Here is an 18,870-nt window from a genome sequence, read left to right as displayed (position 1 = left end):
TTGGGAAAGTGCAAAATTCTGATGTTTGAAGGGGAAAATTATTATGAGTAAACAAATTCATTAAAAGCTCGAAGGTTGAGTATACAAAGGATCTATGGTTTTTTATTTTTTATTTTATTTTACTAAAAAGATCTGTAAGTTCTAACAAGTTTGAGAAAGATGAACAACCACTAGCAACTAATCCAAACATAAACGATTTACAACCACAGTAGCTTAATTAAACTTTGTTTTTCCGACTTTTCTTGCAATCTTCAAAGCTACATGTGTTGCATTCTCTCTAAATGCACCATGTGTTAGTACACCACATTACATAAATGAGTGCCCCACTCCATATGCCTGCATTACGAATCTTGCCAAATCTTCCTTTTGCAACAAGGGAGAGTAGATCCGCCACCCAGTTAGGCATGATCCCCAGCACCCCAATTAGATCATATCTTTTACTATGGAACACCTCCAGCCGTGCCAAACCTCTACGGTTCTACCACTTAGACATCAACGATTGCCGATTGGTGCTACTCTAAATCTTTCAAATAAAACTGAGATTTATTACACAAAATGGAACATTCTCCTTGATTCCCTATGGATTATTTGATTAGTTCGAAATGATCTAGTTTTAAGGAATGAACATCACCCTTTAACTTCATTTCGCCACTCCAATTTACATCTTGTTATTGAGTTCACTTATCTCAATACCCGGGTCAACCTCACCTTAAAGAGCTTCTAAGTGGGTCACATGGTCCCTTGCGGACAACAGTTACATTAAAATAAAGGATTGTGTTAACAAGCATTATAAGGTTCCCATTAACAACAGTTTTATGTCATTTTTTAGCAGCCTTATAGGCTGTGAGGTTAACTTTATATGGAGAAAGAAATATTAACATAGACTGTGAGGTCAGCTTTTTGTTTTTTTTCTTCCATTTATCCTTTTTTTTTTATTGAGTGAGACCCGCATTAATCCAACCTTAACAAGCACCATGCAGTGCTTGTTAACATTTGCCTAGATAAAATATTGAAGGTAGTGCAAAAGTTTATCCGAGAATAGCAAGTGCTGTAACCTGTAGGTACCTAATGCATCAATGAACTTAGACCCTTTTTGCTTATTTTGGTTGTGCTAATGTAATAAGCATGTTTGGATGATCAATCCCTTGTTGATTTATCATTGTGGTTATGCTTCTCTGACATTTTTTGTTATCTAAATGATCGTGTTGTACTTGATGCTTTATATCTGTCTATTTCCCATGCATTTGATTGCTCTTGTTTGAGTGTCTCAAGAAAGACAAGTTGAAGACTTCAAATTTCTTCATCAGCTTAGGTGTGAGGGAGTTGTTTCCAATGTCTCAACTCACATTTAAGTTTGTATAGGGTGTTTTGTCATGGAATTGCCAAAGTAGAAGATTGTTAGGATTTTTACTATTGGCATATTTTGTATAAACTTTTCCTTGTATTTTCTCATTGTTATTTTCGTTGTAATATTTGTGGGTTCATTGTACTTGATTAAGAAGTCAAAGTGCTAAAAAGTGAAGTTGTTAAACTGAGCATCTCGATTAACTGTGATCGTCATCTCAGGCGAGTTTAGAGTTTGAAAAGCTGTTGAAACAGCAATCTTAACAAAAATCTGCAATAACTTTTTTTATTTTTTATTTTTATAGTACAATCCGCAATAACTTAATTGAGCAAGTTTTGCAAACTTAAAACAATTAGTTATTTTCATCCGCTACTATACCTATCCCTTAAATCTCTCTCGTATATTGTTCTAAGTTCTAACCCATGAAATTCAGGCTTCAACAACCTAGATTCCATTTGTTCTCTCTACCTTGTCCCTCTCAAATTGTTAAATTCTATGAGAGGAGATTAAATCTAGTACATGTGCAGTGTCCTTTAGAGTTTTTTATTGTTGTTTGGTGCTTGGGAATCATTGAAGCAATCTCAAAATCTCCAAGAAGTCTTGAAGTGTCCAAGGAGTCTCGATTTAGCAATTAATGGCTCAATTCTAGTGACTAATAAGGAGAAAGACTCCTAGAATCAATTGCTATCAGGAGCTCAAGGCTTAAATACATAGTTATTACTCAACTTGTAGGGTTTTGTAAGTGATTTGTACCGTAACTATTCTTGTTAGTGGATCATTTAATATTATAGGCCCAAAGAGTTATTTTTTGTTCATTTTGGGTATTTCTCTTTGTGAACACTTCTAATGTTCTTGTAGCTTGTAGGTATGTTGATTATTTGGGCTTGTTTTGATTATCCATCCATGCATATGCTAATTAGCTAATTAGTTTATAATCAAACTTTAATTGGTAATTATTTTAAAATTTACATTAGCCATAGAATTGAGTATAAATCGGTCATTCTCATACATCAATTTATATTCTAACATTGTTACTTTTCTGTAGAAAAATTCTATTTTTGTTACCGATCATATAATGAGCTTGCTCATCTTTTAACTTTTTGAGCATCTGTTTATCCAACTTGGGAACCCCAATCCATCTCTTCCTCTCTTAGATGGTTTTTTGTAAGGAAATTGATGGATTGATTCCCCCTTTGTTGTTTCTGCCTTTTTTGGACCTAGGGCTCCCCTTCTTTCTTAACAATATCATCTTACTTGAATAAATAACTAAAATTTGCAATATCCCTTTCTTCATTCTTATTTGACTAAAATATTGGTTATGCTAAGGCTGATGCTCCAGCAACTAGCAAGGGGAAGTTAGTTCCAACGGTTTATACAGTTAAGAACTTTAACTTAATTGTTAGACCACACACAGTCAATTGTAAGTGGCCGGGTACTAAACCGAGAGAAACGAACTTGAAGTTGCAAACACTGTGAGGCGTGAGGAAACCGATAAACTAAACAAAAACAACTTATCTATAACCCTTCATGTCCGTGTCCGTGTCCATGGAGCTAATAACCTCATGCAACTGCAATACCCTCCAATTCCAACGTCCCTTTCATGCTGTGGCTTCGAGTTTCAGCCTCTCCCAGACCCATTTCCCACACTCCTTATCCACTCGTAATTACCACACCCTCCGCTTCCACCCACCTCTTCCAAGCTCTCCTTTCCACACTCAATCTCGCTCCACCACTTGCTCTGTGGCCAATGATAGCACTCTCAGTGAGTCCTTTTCAAAAACCCATGTTGCTTTTTCTTTTTTGGGTTGGAATGTTTATTTAATTAGTGTTTTGTTGAATTGAGGTTTTTTTTTTTTTTTTTTGTTGTTGGGTGTGTTTGTTGGATAGAGTTATAGATAGAAGCAAGATTGAGGTTTGTGTTTTGTTTTTGTTGCATTATGCTATTTTTTTTCGTTTCTCAACCTCGTGTTTTCAGCAACAAAACAGATTTTAACTGTTGAAGCATTTTAAGTTAATTGGAATTTTTCATCCAATTCTTATGGGTCGTTTAAAGACTGAATTACTTTATGAATTTACCTAAAATGAATTGGGGTTCTCAGAGATTTCCTTCGTTTTGTTTTAATAGGTAGTGAACTCTTTATGTGATTATAATTGTTGGATGTTTGTAACGTTCTGAAATGCATGTTAGTTGTTTGATGTTGGTTTCCAAGTTGGTGAGTCATGGATTTTGTTGGTCTAATGTGTGCCAACTTCCTCATTAAGTTATTATATTTGCATAATTCAAATATGAGTAATCATTTCCATATTCACATGATTCAATGATGCTCCATGTAAAGTGAGTAGAGGAAGGGAAGATTAACTGTTCTGTGTGATAGAGTGAAAATAAATTAGATTGGGTGGTGAAGTTTCAATTAGCTTGATTAGATTTACAATTTTTAAGGGTTTTGAAGTAGTAAAATTACTAAAATTAAAAATTCAATTATGAGTATTCATTTCCATATTCACATGATCCAATTATGCTCCCTGCAAAGTGGATTGAGTGGTGAAGTTTCAATCAGCTTAAATTGATTTACAATATTTGAGGGTTTTTAAGTAGCAAACTCATACGTTCTAATTTCATTATTTGTGTCGCCCCTCCCTTTTATTCATTTTTGTCCCCTTTAAAGATCCAAAGACGAAGGACGCTGTGCTTGAACCTTCGCTTGCATTGAAGGTGAGATGTCATTTCCTTGTGCCTCAATCTTTTATGCATTTTGTTCTCTCTGAAAAAATGAGTTATTTTAAGAAAGAAAATGCTTCTTTAGTGAAGGAAGCCAAAACTGGGAATTTTGTTTCCCTTTCATATATAGTTTTTATGATGACCATGGCTTGAGAAGATATGCTACTCCTGTTGGCTTCTTGTGGTTTGAAGTTCTCATTTTAACTGTTCAGTTTTAATCCAGAAGAAAGCTATGGATATATCCCCTGAACTGAAAGGAACTTCCATATTTCTTGTGGGTAAGAATCACTTGATGCTTGGTGATGCTTCTGAACTTATGGATCTCATGGTGATTATGGTTATGTTCTTATGTGTTAAGGGATGAAAAACTCCATAAAGACCAGTTTGGGGAAACTTCTAGCAGGTGTATTACGATATTATTACTTTGACAGGTATCCATGAGCTGTAACTATGAAAATTCAGGAGAAGATCAAGTAATCCCTATAGCTAAATTTTTGTTTTGGGTTCTTCTACATCCAGTGATGGTTTGGTTGAGGAAGCTGCCGGAGGTGAATCTGCTGCCAAATCTTTAAAGGAAAGTGATGAAAAGGCCTTTTGTGAGTCTGAGGTGATTGCTTGAAATTTGAAACTTACTTATAGTTGCTTTCTGTTGCTTTTGTATTAAAGCTCTATTACAGATTAAGACTGGTTACATCAGTTGTGTTCAAAGAATATTCAACTTAGAAGGCAGTTCACTTAAAGAATGAACCTCAATGATCAATCTCCAGATCAGTATCAGTGATAGCATTTTTGCCATATTTAATATTTAAACTGCATTGGTTAATCCTCCAAATAAGTCAGCTGATACAGTAACTTGAAGTAGTGAAGCATTTAGATATCCTAAGAATTTTTGGCATGTTGCTGCAGACTGAAGTGTTGAAGCAGTTATCATCCATGGGTCGACTAGTGATTTGTGCTGGAGATGGTGCAGTTCAGAGTTCTACTAATCTGTAGGAATACTGCTTCCACTTATTTCTTAATTCACAGCCTATAGTCCGCTGCATAAGTAATCTATCATTATTAATTTCCTGCTTTTTTCGATTTACTTTCGTCATATATAGGGCTTTTCTGAGATATGGAATCTCGATATGTGTTGATGTGCCCTTAGACATGGTTGCCAGGGAGGTGATTAAAGACCAGTCTCAACTTTCTGATTCAGAAATATATACTTCTGAAGCTTATTCTGAGGTTTTAACTTCCTCTCTTATTTTCAATAGTAGAACCTGCCTAGTCTTTCTCAAACTTTCACTAAATTTTAGTAATCTTGAGCCCTTTTAAATATTAACAGCTCTGATAAATGATAACCAGGTTTTGACTCAGTTAATTGCACTTCATGAAGAAATGAGAGGTGGATATGGTACAGCTGATGCAACTGTTTCACTACAAAGTATATCCCCATAATATCTTGTACTCACTTCATCATGTAGTCAACTGTATTTTCTTGGTGGTTCTAACAGCTACCGATTCTTTGCAGAGGTTGCTACTCAATTAGGTTATGATGATATGGACGCAGTTACCATCGAAGACATGGCTTTAGAGGTGAAAAAATATAGTTACAATGAGAAAATGCTTCGATTTTTGATCTAGATAATAAGACTTAAGTCACTAAGCATGTCTTTCTTTTCTTTTTCTTTTTTAATTTCCTCATTTTATTTACTAATATTTCAGGTTCTCAAGGAGATTGAAAAATTGACAAGAGTTAAGAAGATGATGGAAGAAGCAGCAAGACCCTTTTAACTAGCTACATCTGTGCTTTCATCACTTGTACCGAATTCCGTCACTTAACTCACCATAATTTTTGGGACATGATCCATACTCTAAGAGCTTTTCTGCTTGCCTTGACTGAAAACTTGGAATAAAATTTAATAGTAGCAATCTGTATAAAAACACTAACATTTTTCATTATTTACGTATTCTAATATGTTAATATCCTCTGCAGCAATCCATAATTTTTCCAAAGGTTTATATATTTCTCTGGTTGTAAAGGCTTTCAGGCATTACATGTCCAATCTGACTAATTTTTTTATTAAAATAAAAAAACACCATGATTTCCCTAGTTCCACCAGCATCTATGAGTACGTCTTTAGTGACACCATTCATCAAGCATAATAAAATATTCTGGTCTGCAATTAAATTTTATCTTGAATGAAAGTGGGGTTTTAGAAAATACATAGAAAGTGCTCCCCAAACAATGGGCTTGGTTGTTTCACGCCTGAGGTATCTTCAATTGTATCATTATTCATGACTGTTGGCTACTGAGTTCACGACACATGTAGTGCAACCCCAATGCTGGGTTATCATGATGTATAATGACAACTGGGATCTCAACTCTCAAACCCTTAATTACCTCCTTTTTTTTGCACTTCTAGAAGTATGGTTCAAGTCAAATCATTTAAATAAAAAGGCCTACTTGGATGTTTCTAATGTATCATTAATAAGTCACTAATCTTCAATTTGACAAGTTAAACCAAGAGATGTAGCTGTTTTTGTCCTTATAGGTCAAGTGACATGATATAAATCTAAACTATATATATGTAATGGATGAACATTGATTGAGCAGTGAGTCATTCTAATATACAAATGTAGATGTCAATGTCTCAATGAAATATATATATATATATATATATATATATATATATATATATATATATATATATATATAATTGGGTTCAAATTACATTACACCACCCAATAATTTATTATTGAATTAATATTTTGAAAATCCAACCGTTGAATTACATGTTTTATATGTTCTTAATATGCATGTCAATTTTTATATCAATCTGATGCTATTTACCATTTGATTTATAAACTCATTTTGATATATATATATATATATATATATATATATATATATATATATATATATATATATATATACCCCCAACTGGGATGGGTCATTATAATACTTCAAATTCAACAGAACAAGTACCTTATCAGCCTGAGGCTGAGATTATATGCCGGATGGTTAGCCCACCACGTGACAAATGCTGGCTAGATCTCTTTGTTTTCTACGTTCTATCATGTGATCTTAAGTCTACTGTATCACGTGCCCACCTTGGAAGAAATTGTTAGAGAGCAGCCACCATTCATACGGTCTAATCAAAATCTTAGACTTAGAAACCTACTTTCAAATACATCCCATATCTAACTCAATAATTTTTTTCTTTCATTCATTAAAATATATTTTTGTTTTTTGTTTTTTGTTTTTTTTTGTTTCTCTTTTCATTTTTCTCTCTTCTCCGCATATCGCAAACTTAGGTGACACGATGATCTAAATATCATTTTGGACCTATTTCAGTTTAGCTATCGAAACAAAATATTTTTATATCAGCCTATTTTAGCATACCATTTTGAAATATATATATATATATATATATATTACAAAATTTATATACCTAATATTAGATTATTAATTCAATGCATAAATCACAATAAGTCACATTAATAGTTGTGAGCTCCTCCACCAATAGGTCCTGGGGCCATCTCGTTGTAAATGGATACATGCAAATTTTGGGTTGGTAATAGAGTAGATACGGGGTTCACTAGTTTATTTAGTGTTCATTTTGTACAATTTATATACATATACGATATACCTAAAAAGAGGCGTAATTTTAAAGAGTTATATATTAAAAAAAAAAAAAAAGTTTGCACTGTTGTCCTCAACTATTGTCCAGCTCTGAAATACATCCCTAGGAAAAAAAAAATACATAAAAAGTAAAAAACAAAAGAAAAAGAAGAAAAATATTTTTAAGCAATCGTTCTTTTTGTAGTAAATTTAGTGTGGATTTATACGTTGGATATGCAATATTTATTGAATTCCTTTTTTAATATCTCAACAATTAAAGGTGAAGGATTTGACCTTTGAATAACTTAGGGGTGTCAATTCGGGTTCGTATTGTGTCGAGGTAGGAGTATTCGACTAAATGGCTCAATTCTAACCTGACTCATTTAATAATCGTGTCATGATCCTTTAACCCTAACCCGACTTGTTAATAAAGCAGGTTGACCTTACCCAATTATATCTAGGGTTTGTAGGGTTTAGAAATCTAGGGTTTGTAAAGTTTCAATTTCCAATTATATCTCTTGTAAGTTTTTGTAATTACTCACTTTTCTTTTTAAATTTAAAATATATGTTGGATATAAAAGGTATTTGACAAATCTAAAATAAAATGAATATTATTTGTTATACGAGTTAAACAAATTGTGTTGAGTGGGTCATTTTGGGTTGACACAAATAAATTGGCATGTCAAATGTGTCTATTGCGGGTTATGTGGGTTGACCCATTTATGACACGTTTTTTATCGTGTCGCTTTCGGGTCGACCTGTTTATGACCCAAACCCATTAAGATACAACCCTAACCAGCAAAAACCCGTGTCGTGTTTGTGGGTTGGGTTGAACATGGACACCCCTAGAATAACTTACTTTTAGACACCTGGGGATGCTAGTTGAGGGACAAAATTTAATTACAAAATTAGTTGTAACTTTTGGCTATAACTTTACTCAATATCTTTTTATTGGAGATAAATTTTGACAAATGCACTATTGAATTACGTCTTTTTCTTATACTCTTCATTCTTGCAAAATTTCTAGAAAATTAAAAATCAATAGCTATGCTATCTATATACTGTTTAAATTACAAGTTTTTGTAGTTTAAAATTATTCATAAAATACAAGCTTATAGATTATATTGTAAATAATATTTGATTAACACAAAATTTGACATGTGTATTAAGAGCGTAAGAACATGCAATTCAACAGTTAGATTTTCAATATATATATATATATATAATAATGTTTATTTTATTGAATAAGATTATAGCCTTAAGGTACAATTAATTTTATAATTAAATTCTGTTCTTAGCAGAGATACTTGGATGTACTAATGAATTCTAGTTAACTTAATAAAAACTTGAAATTGACTCACCTCTTTTTCTTTTTCTTTTTTATAAATCTCATTATTGTATTGACTCAAGAGTATTTATTATAAAGCAGGCTATTCCAAAAAAAAAAAAAAAACTCACTAAATAAAAAATATTTACTTTTTACATGTTGAATATGCAGCGGAAAACTTTATCTCAATTTGATTTACCCAAAAAAAAAAAAAACGTTTATCTCAATTTTTATTAATTTTTTAGTTAAGATGCTCAAATGGGATAATGGAGACAGTGAAACTGGGCTGAGGCCCACAATAAAGACAGGATGGCCTAGAAAGAGGCAAAAGTGTTAAAGATAATCACGGCAGTAGTCCACAGCTTTTTCATTCTCTTCTGGGAACTATAATAAATAAACAAATCCAAATCTTCCGTTAACTTCTATAATAAGTTGGACTTTTTGCTCACTCTCCGGGTCCCACCCCCATTTGCTAGGCCTTACTTATTACTACGTGCCTAAACATACACTTGGCAACGTGGCGCAATTGTGCAATACCTATTAGCAACGTGTCACCCTTTCAAAGCTCTAAAATTCTTACTGTTCGTTTGTGCATAATTATTGTGGCTAGTGATATTGTTCTTTAATTTTTATTCCCTGGCCAAAAGGGGAAGAAAAGTAAATATAGAATTACTGTTACTAGTACAGACTGTACAGTAGTTCTCGTACACCAACCAAAATTTTGAAGGAAATTTACTAGCTAGACCCAGTACTTTTTTTTTTTTGGTTTTGTTTTGTTTAGACACAGTACTTTATTAACAATGAGGATCTTCTTTTCTTTTTTCTTTTTCTTTTGTTGGTTGGTTTTGGCAACAAATTCTTTCTCCATTTGCTTATTGAAAATTTGAATGATAGGGGGCATTTGTGTTAATGAACCTAATTTATTCCTCAAAAGTCTAACTTGTCGCAAATTTCAATATTGACATAGCAGCAGAAAAGAAAGAAGATAATATTCAATTTCAGGTTCGATTTGGTTGTAGATTTGAAGTGGTAAAATGCCACCTATATATTGAGAGAGAGAGAGTGAGAGAGAGTGAGATTGATGAGTTTGAGTTTGATAATTTTTTTTTTTCTGGTCCTGGCTTTATGTGACCACACTTACAGCTACGTGATTCCTTGGCTTACATTTGAAGCAAAAAATTATAATGCAGTGTTCTTTCTTTTCCACTTTATTTTAATATATACAGAGAGAGAGGTCATTATATAAACGGTTATTGCTCAAATTCACATTCATAAGAGTATCCTCAGCTAGGTTGCTAAATTGACAAAAATGTCAATTTAGCAACCAATTCTCTAAAACTTTGGCGGCAGCAAAGCAGCTAAAGTTAAAAATAAATTTAAGGGCCGTTTGGTATGGCATTTTAAGCAATAGTTTTCAGTTTTTAAACAACATTACACGTATTTTCACATACTTTTTCATCTACATGTATTTTCAAAAAATACAAACAACGTTACTAGAATAGCGTTACCAAATGAGCCCTTAACTTTGAGTTACAGTGGGTTGCTATGTAGCTCAAAACTTAAAACAAAAAATAATATTTTAATGTAGAGTGTAAAAAAAAAAGTATTTTAATATATTGATGGCTGTGATTGTTGGTTATTATATTAGATATATTGTTTTTTTTTTTTTGCATTATTTTAATGTATTGAATGTTAATATAAAACCTTCGTTGTAGGGTATATTATAAAGTGGATTGTAAAAATAGATAAAGTAGTGTTTTGAGTTACTAAAAGCTAAATTTTTTAGATGCTATAATGTGAATGCTCTAAGAATTTGTTCTTTTTTTGAACAGTTGAAGTCTTTGTTGAAAAAAAAAACAAAAAATATATATAAATTGAGTTACAAAAATTTATTTAATTTTTAAATTACATATAATAGGTTAAGAATTTCATAATTTAATTGGTTAATATTTCATGATATTTTCAATAGAAATATTTAATCTTCTCTAATACTATCAAAATATTTATTAAAAAAAATACATATAATGGAATTTGTAGTGACGAAACAAAAAACAACCAATCCCCACCTGCCAAAATAGCCACACAAAAAAAAAAAAGAGCACAACAAGGAGAAAACACAAAGGCGTAATTTTTTTTTTTTGAGGTTTTATTTGGAAAATATTTTATTTATTTATAAATAATATGACGTTAATTTGAATCTGTAATATATGAATGGAGATGCACAATTGAGGAAGGTACATTTGTTATCATGATTCAAAAGGACAGGTTAGAATTTATCTAATAAAAACAGCCAGTACATGAGGACATCAAGGAAAGTCTATTTATTTGTTTTTGTTTTTTTTTAACCAGTCTATTTGTTTGTTGAAGTTCAAGTAATTGAAAATTCTTTGACGTGTACTACAAATGGTAATTGTATATTATATAATGTGCATTGAAGTCGTGTGAAAAAAAAAATAACAAATAACAAATAACAAAACCCCTTAGACTAGTACCTCAACAGCTTGCAAGAAGAATAGAAAAGTGATAAAGTAGAACAATTCCACAACCGTTATTAATTCAATTGTAAGAGCAATTACATCAGTTTTTTTAAAGTCTTCTATAATATAAAAATTTCTTCATTTTGGTCAAAAAAACTTCCACATCAGTGGGTGTAAAACTGTCTAAAATTGTACAAATCCATCCACGAGCTACAATAACCGTGTAAATATACACGGCTACTGTAGCTCGTCCATTTATTATTTTATTGATTTTCGTTCGCTCCTTTTTTTCTCTCTCTTCTCCGTGCTCAACAAACTTAGTCTCTCCTCATCTTCTTCTTTTTCCTTAGATGCACACAAACACACCCACACACAAATACATCCATACAAACAAATCAACATAGGGATACATTTGCTCAAAAAAGAAAAAGAAAAAGAAAAAGAGAAACACAAACATAAATCGGCGCTTGATCGGAACGATCGATGCTTGATTGATGCTTGTGGAACGATCGGTGCTTGACTGGATCGGAACTCATAGGTCTTGCCTGTGGATCGGAGCTCGGAGCTTGTGGATCGTGGATCGGAGCTCTTGGATTGTGGATTGGAGCTTAGAGCTTTGGGGTCTTACTTGTGGATCAGAGCTCGTGGATCATGGATCAGAGCTCAGAGCTCGTGGATCGGAGCTCGGTGCTTGTGGATTAGAGCTAGGGAGAGTTGATCGAGAGGGAAAGTTGATGAGAGTTGATCAAGAGGGAGAGTTGATCTGAAGATGGGTAGAGAGCGGGTAGAGAGATGGGTATAGAGAGAGAGAGCAAAAAAAAAAAAAAAATGGGTAGAGAGAGAGAGAGAGAGCGCGCGCATTAAAAAGGGTGGTTGAGGGAAATAATAAAAGATGTGAGAAAATTGATTATTTAATTAAAAGAGGTGATAGAATAGATGAACTAATGTGGATGTTTTGTAAAAATGGATGTGTAAAATAGAAAAAGTAGGTTTTTAGTGTAAAAATGGATGTGTAAAATGAAAGAACTGATGTGGATGCTCTAATATTATAAAATGTAAATCATAAATGTTATTTCCATAACAAAACTTATAAATGTTACAAGTGTGCACCGTGGGATTGAAGGGTTTTTACAATTCAACCAGACCTTTTCAGGTTGTGAAATTCTCAATCTAATCCAATTATTACATGTGTAGAACTAGAAACCAATCCAACTCAACTCATATAGATTGAGTTGGGTGTAAGTAGGTTGTACATATATGTTTCATGTCTTATAAAAAACTAGCATGTAACCCACATAAACGCATGAATGCATTTAAAATTAAACCCAATTTTTATTATAAAATATAAACAATTAGTCAATATTTTTTTTAAATAGCATGTAACACATGAATATGTATGTATACATTTAAAATTAAACACAATTTTTATCATAAAAATATAAATAATTAGTCAATTTTTTTAAAATTAAACTTAATTAGTCACATTTAAAATTCTTACCCAAATTTAATACTACTTTTGATAATTTTTTTTCTCTATTTTATAATAAAATAGAAAGTGTGGTGATTTTTGTTGTGTAGTGATTTTTATTGAGTATATGTGATTGGTTTAAAAAAAATATATAATTCATTAATATTAGATTCTTAGTATTTTGTACTCATTAACTTATTTTGTACAAAGATTAAAAAACTTAAATGGACACATAACACAAACTTAAGTGGATAATTATAAAATGGTTCCCAAGTAAATTTAGACACGTGGCTCAAAATTAGATTCTAATTTCAAATTCTAATGGAGCTTTCTCTGAGTTTTACCTATTAATATATATATAGACTAGTTTTATATTTTATTATTTAACTAAATTTTCAATAAATTATTACAATTCACATAATGTTCATAAATTACTTACCAAAATTTCAAATTCATCAAAACTAATTCTTCAAATACCAAAATAAATCAAACTAAAAACATTAAAATAAAGATAATAAAATAAAATTATGGTATATATGATGAGTCGGGTTGAGTTATGTGTTAGAAACACTACTAATCCAAAACCAACCCAATTGGATATTTAAAGTAAAATTCTTACCCAATTCAACCAACTAACCCACAAAAATCAACTCTAAGAGGGCGTTTGGATCCAAGTTTCTACGTCCACGTCCACGTCCGCGTTTTGCTTTTTTTTTTTTTTTTAACCCAACCGCAAGGTTTAACTTTTCAGCCATGAATAGTGCACAATGCACTGTTCATGGGTCCCACAAATTTTACTTTTCAGCAATTTTTTCATTAAAAATGAGTCCCACGGTACTATTCACACATTTAAAAATTATTTTGCTACAGTGTTTTCAGTTTTCAGTTTTCAGTTTCAGCAAAATAAGTTCTATCTAAACGGACTCTAAGTGTAGAGTTAGACATGGCTTTGTTAAGTTGGTGAGTTGAATGTACACTTTTAATAAATATAATACTATTATCAAAACTAGTAATATTATCAGTTATCACCATAATCTATCATATCAAATTAGTATTTCACTCTACGAGAGCAAAGTAAGTTCAATCATATCACACACAAACAATTTTTGTAATGATAATGGAAGACTTATTACATCTAAGATATACTTGAAAAAATTGGTTTAATAATAAAAAATACCATTATTAAAATCATGGCTCAAAAAATAGGACCAAATTAGTTAGTTGAATCAATTAACAAATAGTCCGTTAGATTTTAGAATAGGCAAACGTGGTCAAACTAACTAGTTTGTTATACAAAATTTCACAGTTTTAACCACCATATGTGGGGTTTTTTTTTTTTTTTTTCCCCAGAATTTTTCACTTAAAGAAGTTGCCGTAAGACCTCATGTCAATGATCTGTCTTTGTTCATTGGAAGCTCATAAGACATTGATCTCAATCCATAATCTTGAACAATCTTAATTTGTTGCCGATAGCCTAAAGCTCAATCTCATCCATTGTCCGATTAGATCTCTGACAAACTTTTAGCGATTAGTGTAGTTACTCCTAAAAATTTCTTTTAATGGCATTAATATATTGGAATTTTTGGATATTATACAAATTTATTTAACGATAAATACTATAGCCATAAATTTATTATACAAATTTTTAATTGATTTTCATCTAGGTCCACCATTAATATCATTTTTTTATTTACCAATAATCACTTACCACATTAATAATTTATAAATTTTTTTTGTAAAATAGTTTGTATCTCTAGTATTATTCTTAGTTAAATATTTGAAATGCTAATAAATTATCAACCTAATTTATAATAAATTTTTTTAAAATATCAATTATATCTATAATCAAGATAGAATTGAACATTTTTAGATATATTTTTAGTCAAGGTTGCTATTTTTACTCAAGGTTGCTATTTTTTTAAGAGTAATGTTACGGACAAATTATTTTACAATATTTTTACAAACGGCTAACATAAAAACTAATAAGAATTTGCCACATAAATAGTTTGTAAAAATATTGTAAAATAGTTTGTGACTGTAGCCAGTGGCGACTTTAGGAATTTTGTCCAAGGTGTTTCTATTTCACTTTGAAAAATTTTTGGGTCATTTTAGTTGTGGGGGGCAAAAAGATCCTGATGAGAATGTGGGCCTTTTGGGCCGTGTTAAGGAAGGCCGACCTGCTACTGGGTTTAGAATCTGTTGGTACTATGGGTCGGCCCATACGCCGAGGGTCCGAGGATCCAGCCGAGGGTGAACTTACCCTCGGATGGACACCGAAGAACTCGGGGTTTCGTAATAAAGATTAGGGGATAACACGGTTAAGGCCAATGGTTAAAAGGGGGAAACCCTAGAATGCCCCAGAAGCACTGGTGTTGAAGAAATGTCAAAGATAAAGGCTGCTACCTCCACATTAAAGACCCTGCACCTACCACCCTGGCCGCATTGATGGGGAAGTGACACCTGAACAGTGGAAGAGAAACTTCTGGTTACTATTCAAAGGCACTGGGAAAAGAAATATCTAGGCTAAAGGGGAGGTAAAGCAACACGTGTACAAAGTATTCAAAAGAGTAGTATTTAAAGAGGAATCTAAGACAGAAAAAAGGGGACTCCCTCTTTGTAACCTAAAGAAAAGAGAAAAAGAGAGAGAGAAATTATATAAGAACAGTTCTCGGCTTACGTCCGAGCAGATAGACTTATACCATTCTTTGTTGTTTTTAAGTGTTTATAATCTTTGGCTTGCTGTTTAATCCTCAAACACTTCTAACCTGGGTTTCAAGCCCACACTCTATAAATTACATTGTTTAAGGCTCGTTGGGCCTGAGCCCGTAACTGTTCTTGGGGCCAGGTGCAATTGTGCACTTACATTAGTCTATTTCGGGTGTTTCGGGACATTTCGGTAAATACCGGCCGAAATTCAAAATTTGGCAAGCATGAAGTTTGTACTTTAAAAAAAAAAAAAATTCTTAAAATCAAAACAAATTTGCATTCTGTACACCCAAAAACCTCAAAAGGAAAAAAAATTTAAAAAAATAAAAAGAAAAGAAATTAATGAACAAAGGTACCGGCACAGTAAACTGTAATTTCATTTGAAATATTAATAAAATTATTAATTATTATTGTTTAATTGTTTCATAAATTTGTTTGTCTTTTATAAACTATAATTTTTTGTATTGTTGTTTCATTAATTATTAAATTATTAATTGTTTTTAGCCTAACATAATTTAATTTGTTTGTCTTTTATAATGTATTAGTTAATTAAATTATTAATTATTGGTGTTTAGTTGGTTCATTCATTTTTTTTTACTAACTATTAGGAGTCCAACACACACCCCACTGTGCGTTAGCACACATCTCATGTGTGCACATACCTCTGCATTTGCATGCCTTTTAGTTCAAAATTTGTTTGACATAAAATTTTTGAAGGTGTTCCTAATATTGCTTGAGAGTGTTCCTATTTATTTTTTAAGGGTAAACAAATAAAATAAAATAAATTATTATATATATAAAAAAACAAAATTCAAGCCAGGGTGTTCCTAGGAACACCCTGGCTTCTGAGTGGCGTCGCCACTGAGGTAGCATTACTCATTTTTTAAATATCATTTTATTTGTAAGCTATATTTGAACATCTTTTAATATTACAGTATTTAAGGTTGCTAATTTTTTCAAGTTGATTTATTTATTTTTGTTAAATTAATTATTTTGTCATCAGACTAAGACTTTTGGTTAATTCTGGATTCAACATAAAAAAATTATTAATTAATTTATTTATTTTATAAATACAAAAGAATTGAACTTTTGGAGATTTGCTTAATAATAATTGCTCTTAATTATCAAATTAAGACACTAATTGCTCTTATTTTATTATAAAAAACTTTATTAATTAAAGCTAACTAAAACCCAAAACATTAAAATCTTTAAACTAAATTTCTTGGGTTAGATTTTAAAACCATACTTAAAAGGTTTTTTGAGAACGTACTTAAAAGGTTAAAAATTAAAATAATATTTATAAAATAAAAAAAAGGTTTATTTAAAAAGACAAGGAAAAAAAAAAAAAAAAAAAAGAAAAACCAAGTTTTAAACCGTTTGGTCCGTTTCAACGTGTTACAGTTCAAACACTATCTCTGGTCCCAACAGAAACTGAGAGGAAAAGAAATTTAAAAACCAAAAAAAAAAAAAAAAAAGGTGCAGACTTGGAAAGTGAGAGGCACAAATCCAATGTGGGATTTAGATTTTCCTTAATTATAACTAATTTATAATTTAATACGAATTATAAAATTACAGCTTAAATTAAAAAGGAAAAAAAAAAGAAAAAGAAAGTCTGTGGGCAATAGTTTTAGTTATGGATGAATATTGATAATGATGACGCTGGTATTTTGGGATTATAAACAAGGCAAAGAGGGAGTGGACAGAGAGATATGGGTGTGCCTATTTCCTCTTCTACTTGTACAACTGCAACATCACCAAACCAACCTTCACTTTCATCTTCAACTCCTTTTCTTTCTCCTTCTCATTCTAGACGCAAAAGGAAGAAGATATTTCATATTTCTTGATATTACAACCCCTTTTAGCTTTTTTATTTTTATTCTTTCATTTTCTAAATTATCTTAGCAATTGATTTTTGCCAAAAAGATAAGTTTTTGACATCTGGGTTGGATTTGGATTTGCATAGAAGATCATTGAAATGATTTGGGGACCTTCGGATTTGTGTTTGATCACTGGCTTCATTGGTGGGTCTCTTATAATTATTTTTTGGTAAAAATATGGGAAACCCATTTTGTATTTTTACCTTTTGGTTGTGTTTGTTTGGTTATTTAGTTGATGGGTTTTGGTGATCAAGCTTGGGTTGGGTTATGCTGATTCTGCCTTTGATTTGGTTCATTTTTGGTGTTTGTGGAAGAGTTCTGGTTATATGGGTATCTAATAATTTGATAATTTATGCTTTGAACGCAAATTTTTAAAGAAAAGGGAATGAAGAAATAGCTTTGCTTGTAGTTGTAGTGGATGATGAATGTGTGCCGTACACGTCAACCTTTTGTGAGTTCTCACCGCAGTTTCTGGTTGTTGATGGTTGCAAGGAAACGTTTTTCTCGGCTTTGTTGGTTTACTTATTTTATTGTTTTGCTGTTGGGGTAAGGATCTTCTGTTCAGAGCATTTTGGTTGATTGCCATTTGTTTTGGTTTTTAGGTAGTTTCTATTTTTTGGGTTACATGTTTTGCAAAAGAATCCCATTATTCCATTCCATTTTGGTTAGTAATGAACAGTATATAATGAGGAAAACCATTTCATTCTTTTCTGGGTTGTTTTGAATCTTTTAATTGTCCATTGATGATTCATTTTGGTCCTATAGATTTCCTAACTTTGATGTCTTCTTATTATTGCTAGTGTGAATTACAAACATGGGTAGCAAGTTTTGTGATCATCTATTGTGATCACTCTTTAGAATTTTTGTGGTTCATGTGCATTTGATCAATGGGAAATGGAGTCTAATTTGGATCAGTAACAGAAGAATGTATATTCAGAATCTTATGTAGAAATGAACTAACCTCTTGCCTCCAATATTTTGTTGCAGGCATATGCATTGATTCTTTCGGAGATCATGAGCTATATGTGCTGGTGTGGAGGTCAGAAGATCTGTTCTAGTTGTGATTTCTGGATATTTAGAATGTACTTGGGTTTCTCAATGCATCCTTTTAAGGGAGTGGGAGTTGAAATGCTAGAAATGTGGATGCCTGTGGTAGATACATAGTATTAGCTTCTCTCTGGATTAGTGAACCACTGCTGTAGGACTTATGCTCATGATTGTAGCAGAAATTGTGGTGTATATTTATTTTTAGGTAGCTTTGATATTGATAGGATTTGGAGCAACAATTTATTATGTTCATTAGATTGAATATGATAGGTCCCTTGTTGATTAGAAAATTGAATG

The 18,870-nt window shown here is 31.8% G+C and overlaps 1 protein-coding gene and 1 long non-coding RNA gene across 3 annotated transcripts; both read left to right on the top strand.

Moving 5' to 3' along the window:
* Positions 1-2,741: 2,741 nt before the first annotated feature.
* LOC142641978 (putative inactive shikimate kinase like 1, chloroplastic) lies at positions 2,742-6,045 on the top strand. Of its 2 annotated transcripts, XM_075816312.1 has the most exons (10): positions 2,743-3,107; positions 4,012-4,058; positions 4,288-4,342; positions 4,423-4,495; positions 4,584-4,671; positions 4,971-5,053; positions 5,165-5,291; positions 5,412-5,490; positions 5,578-5,642; positions 5,772-6,045. In XM_075816312.1, the coding sequence occupies exons 1-10, from the start codon at positions 2,873-2,875 to the stop codon at positions 5,838-5,840; spliced, it is 921 nt and encodes a 306-aa protein (XP_075672427.1). In that variant the 5' UTR covers positions 2,743-2,872; the 3' UTR covers positions 5,841-6,045. The 2 variants fall into 2 exon arrangements, with proteins under 2 accessions (XP_075672433.1, XP_075672427.1); XM_075816318.1 differs by lacking the exon at positions 4,012-4,058 and having other exon boundaries at positions 2,742-3,107; positions 4,277-4,342.
* An 11,261-nt stretch (positions 6,046-17,306) lies between these two features.
* Positions 17,307-18,863, top strand: LOC142611027 (uncharacterized). Its single transcript, XR_012839938.1, has 2 exons — positions 17,307-17,670; positions 18,514-18,863. It is a non-coding gene; the product is annotated as an uncharacterized LOC142611027 (long non-coding RNA).
* The last annotated feature ends 7 nt before the right edge of the window (positions 18,864-18,870 follow it).

The sequence above is a fragment of the Castanea sativa genome, chromosome 1 (genome assembly GCF_040712315.1).
Source record: "Castanea sativa cultivar Marrone di Chiusa Pesio chromosome 1, ASM4071231v1".
NCBI lineage: Eukaryota > Viridiplantae > Streptophyta > Magnoliopsida > Fagales > Fagaceae > Castanea > Castanea sativa.
This window is presented reverse-complemented; position numbering and strand designations above follow the sequence as displayed.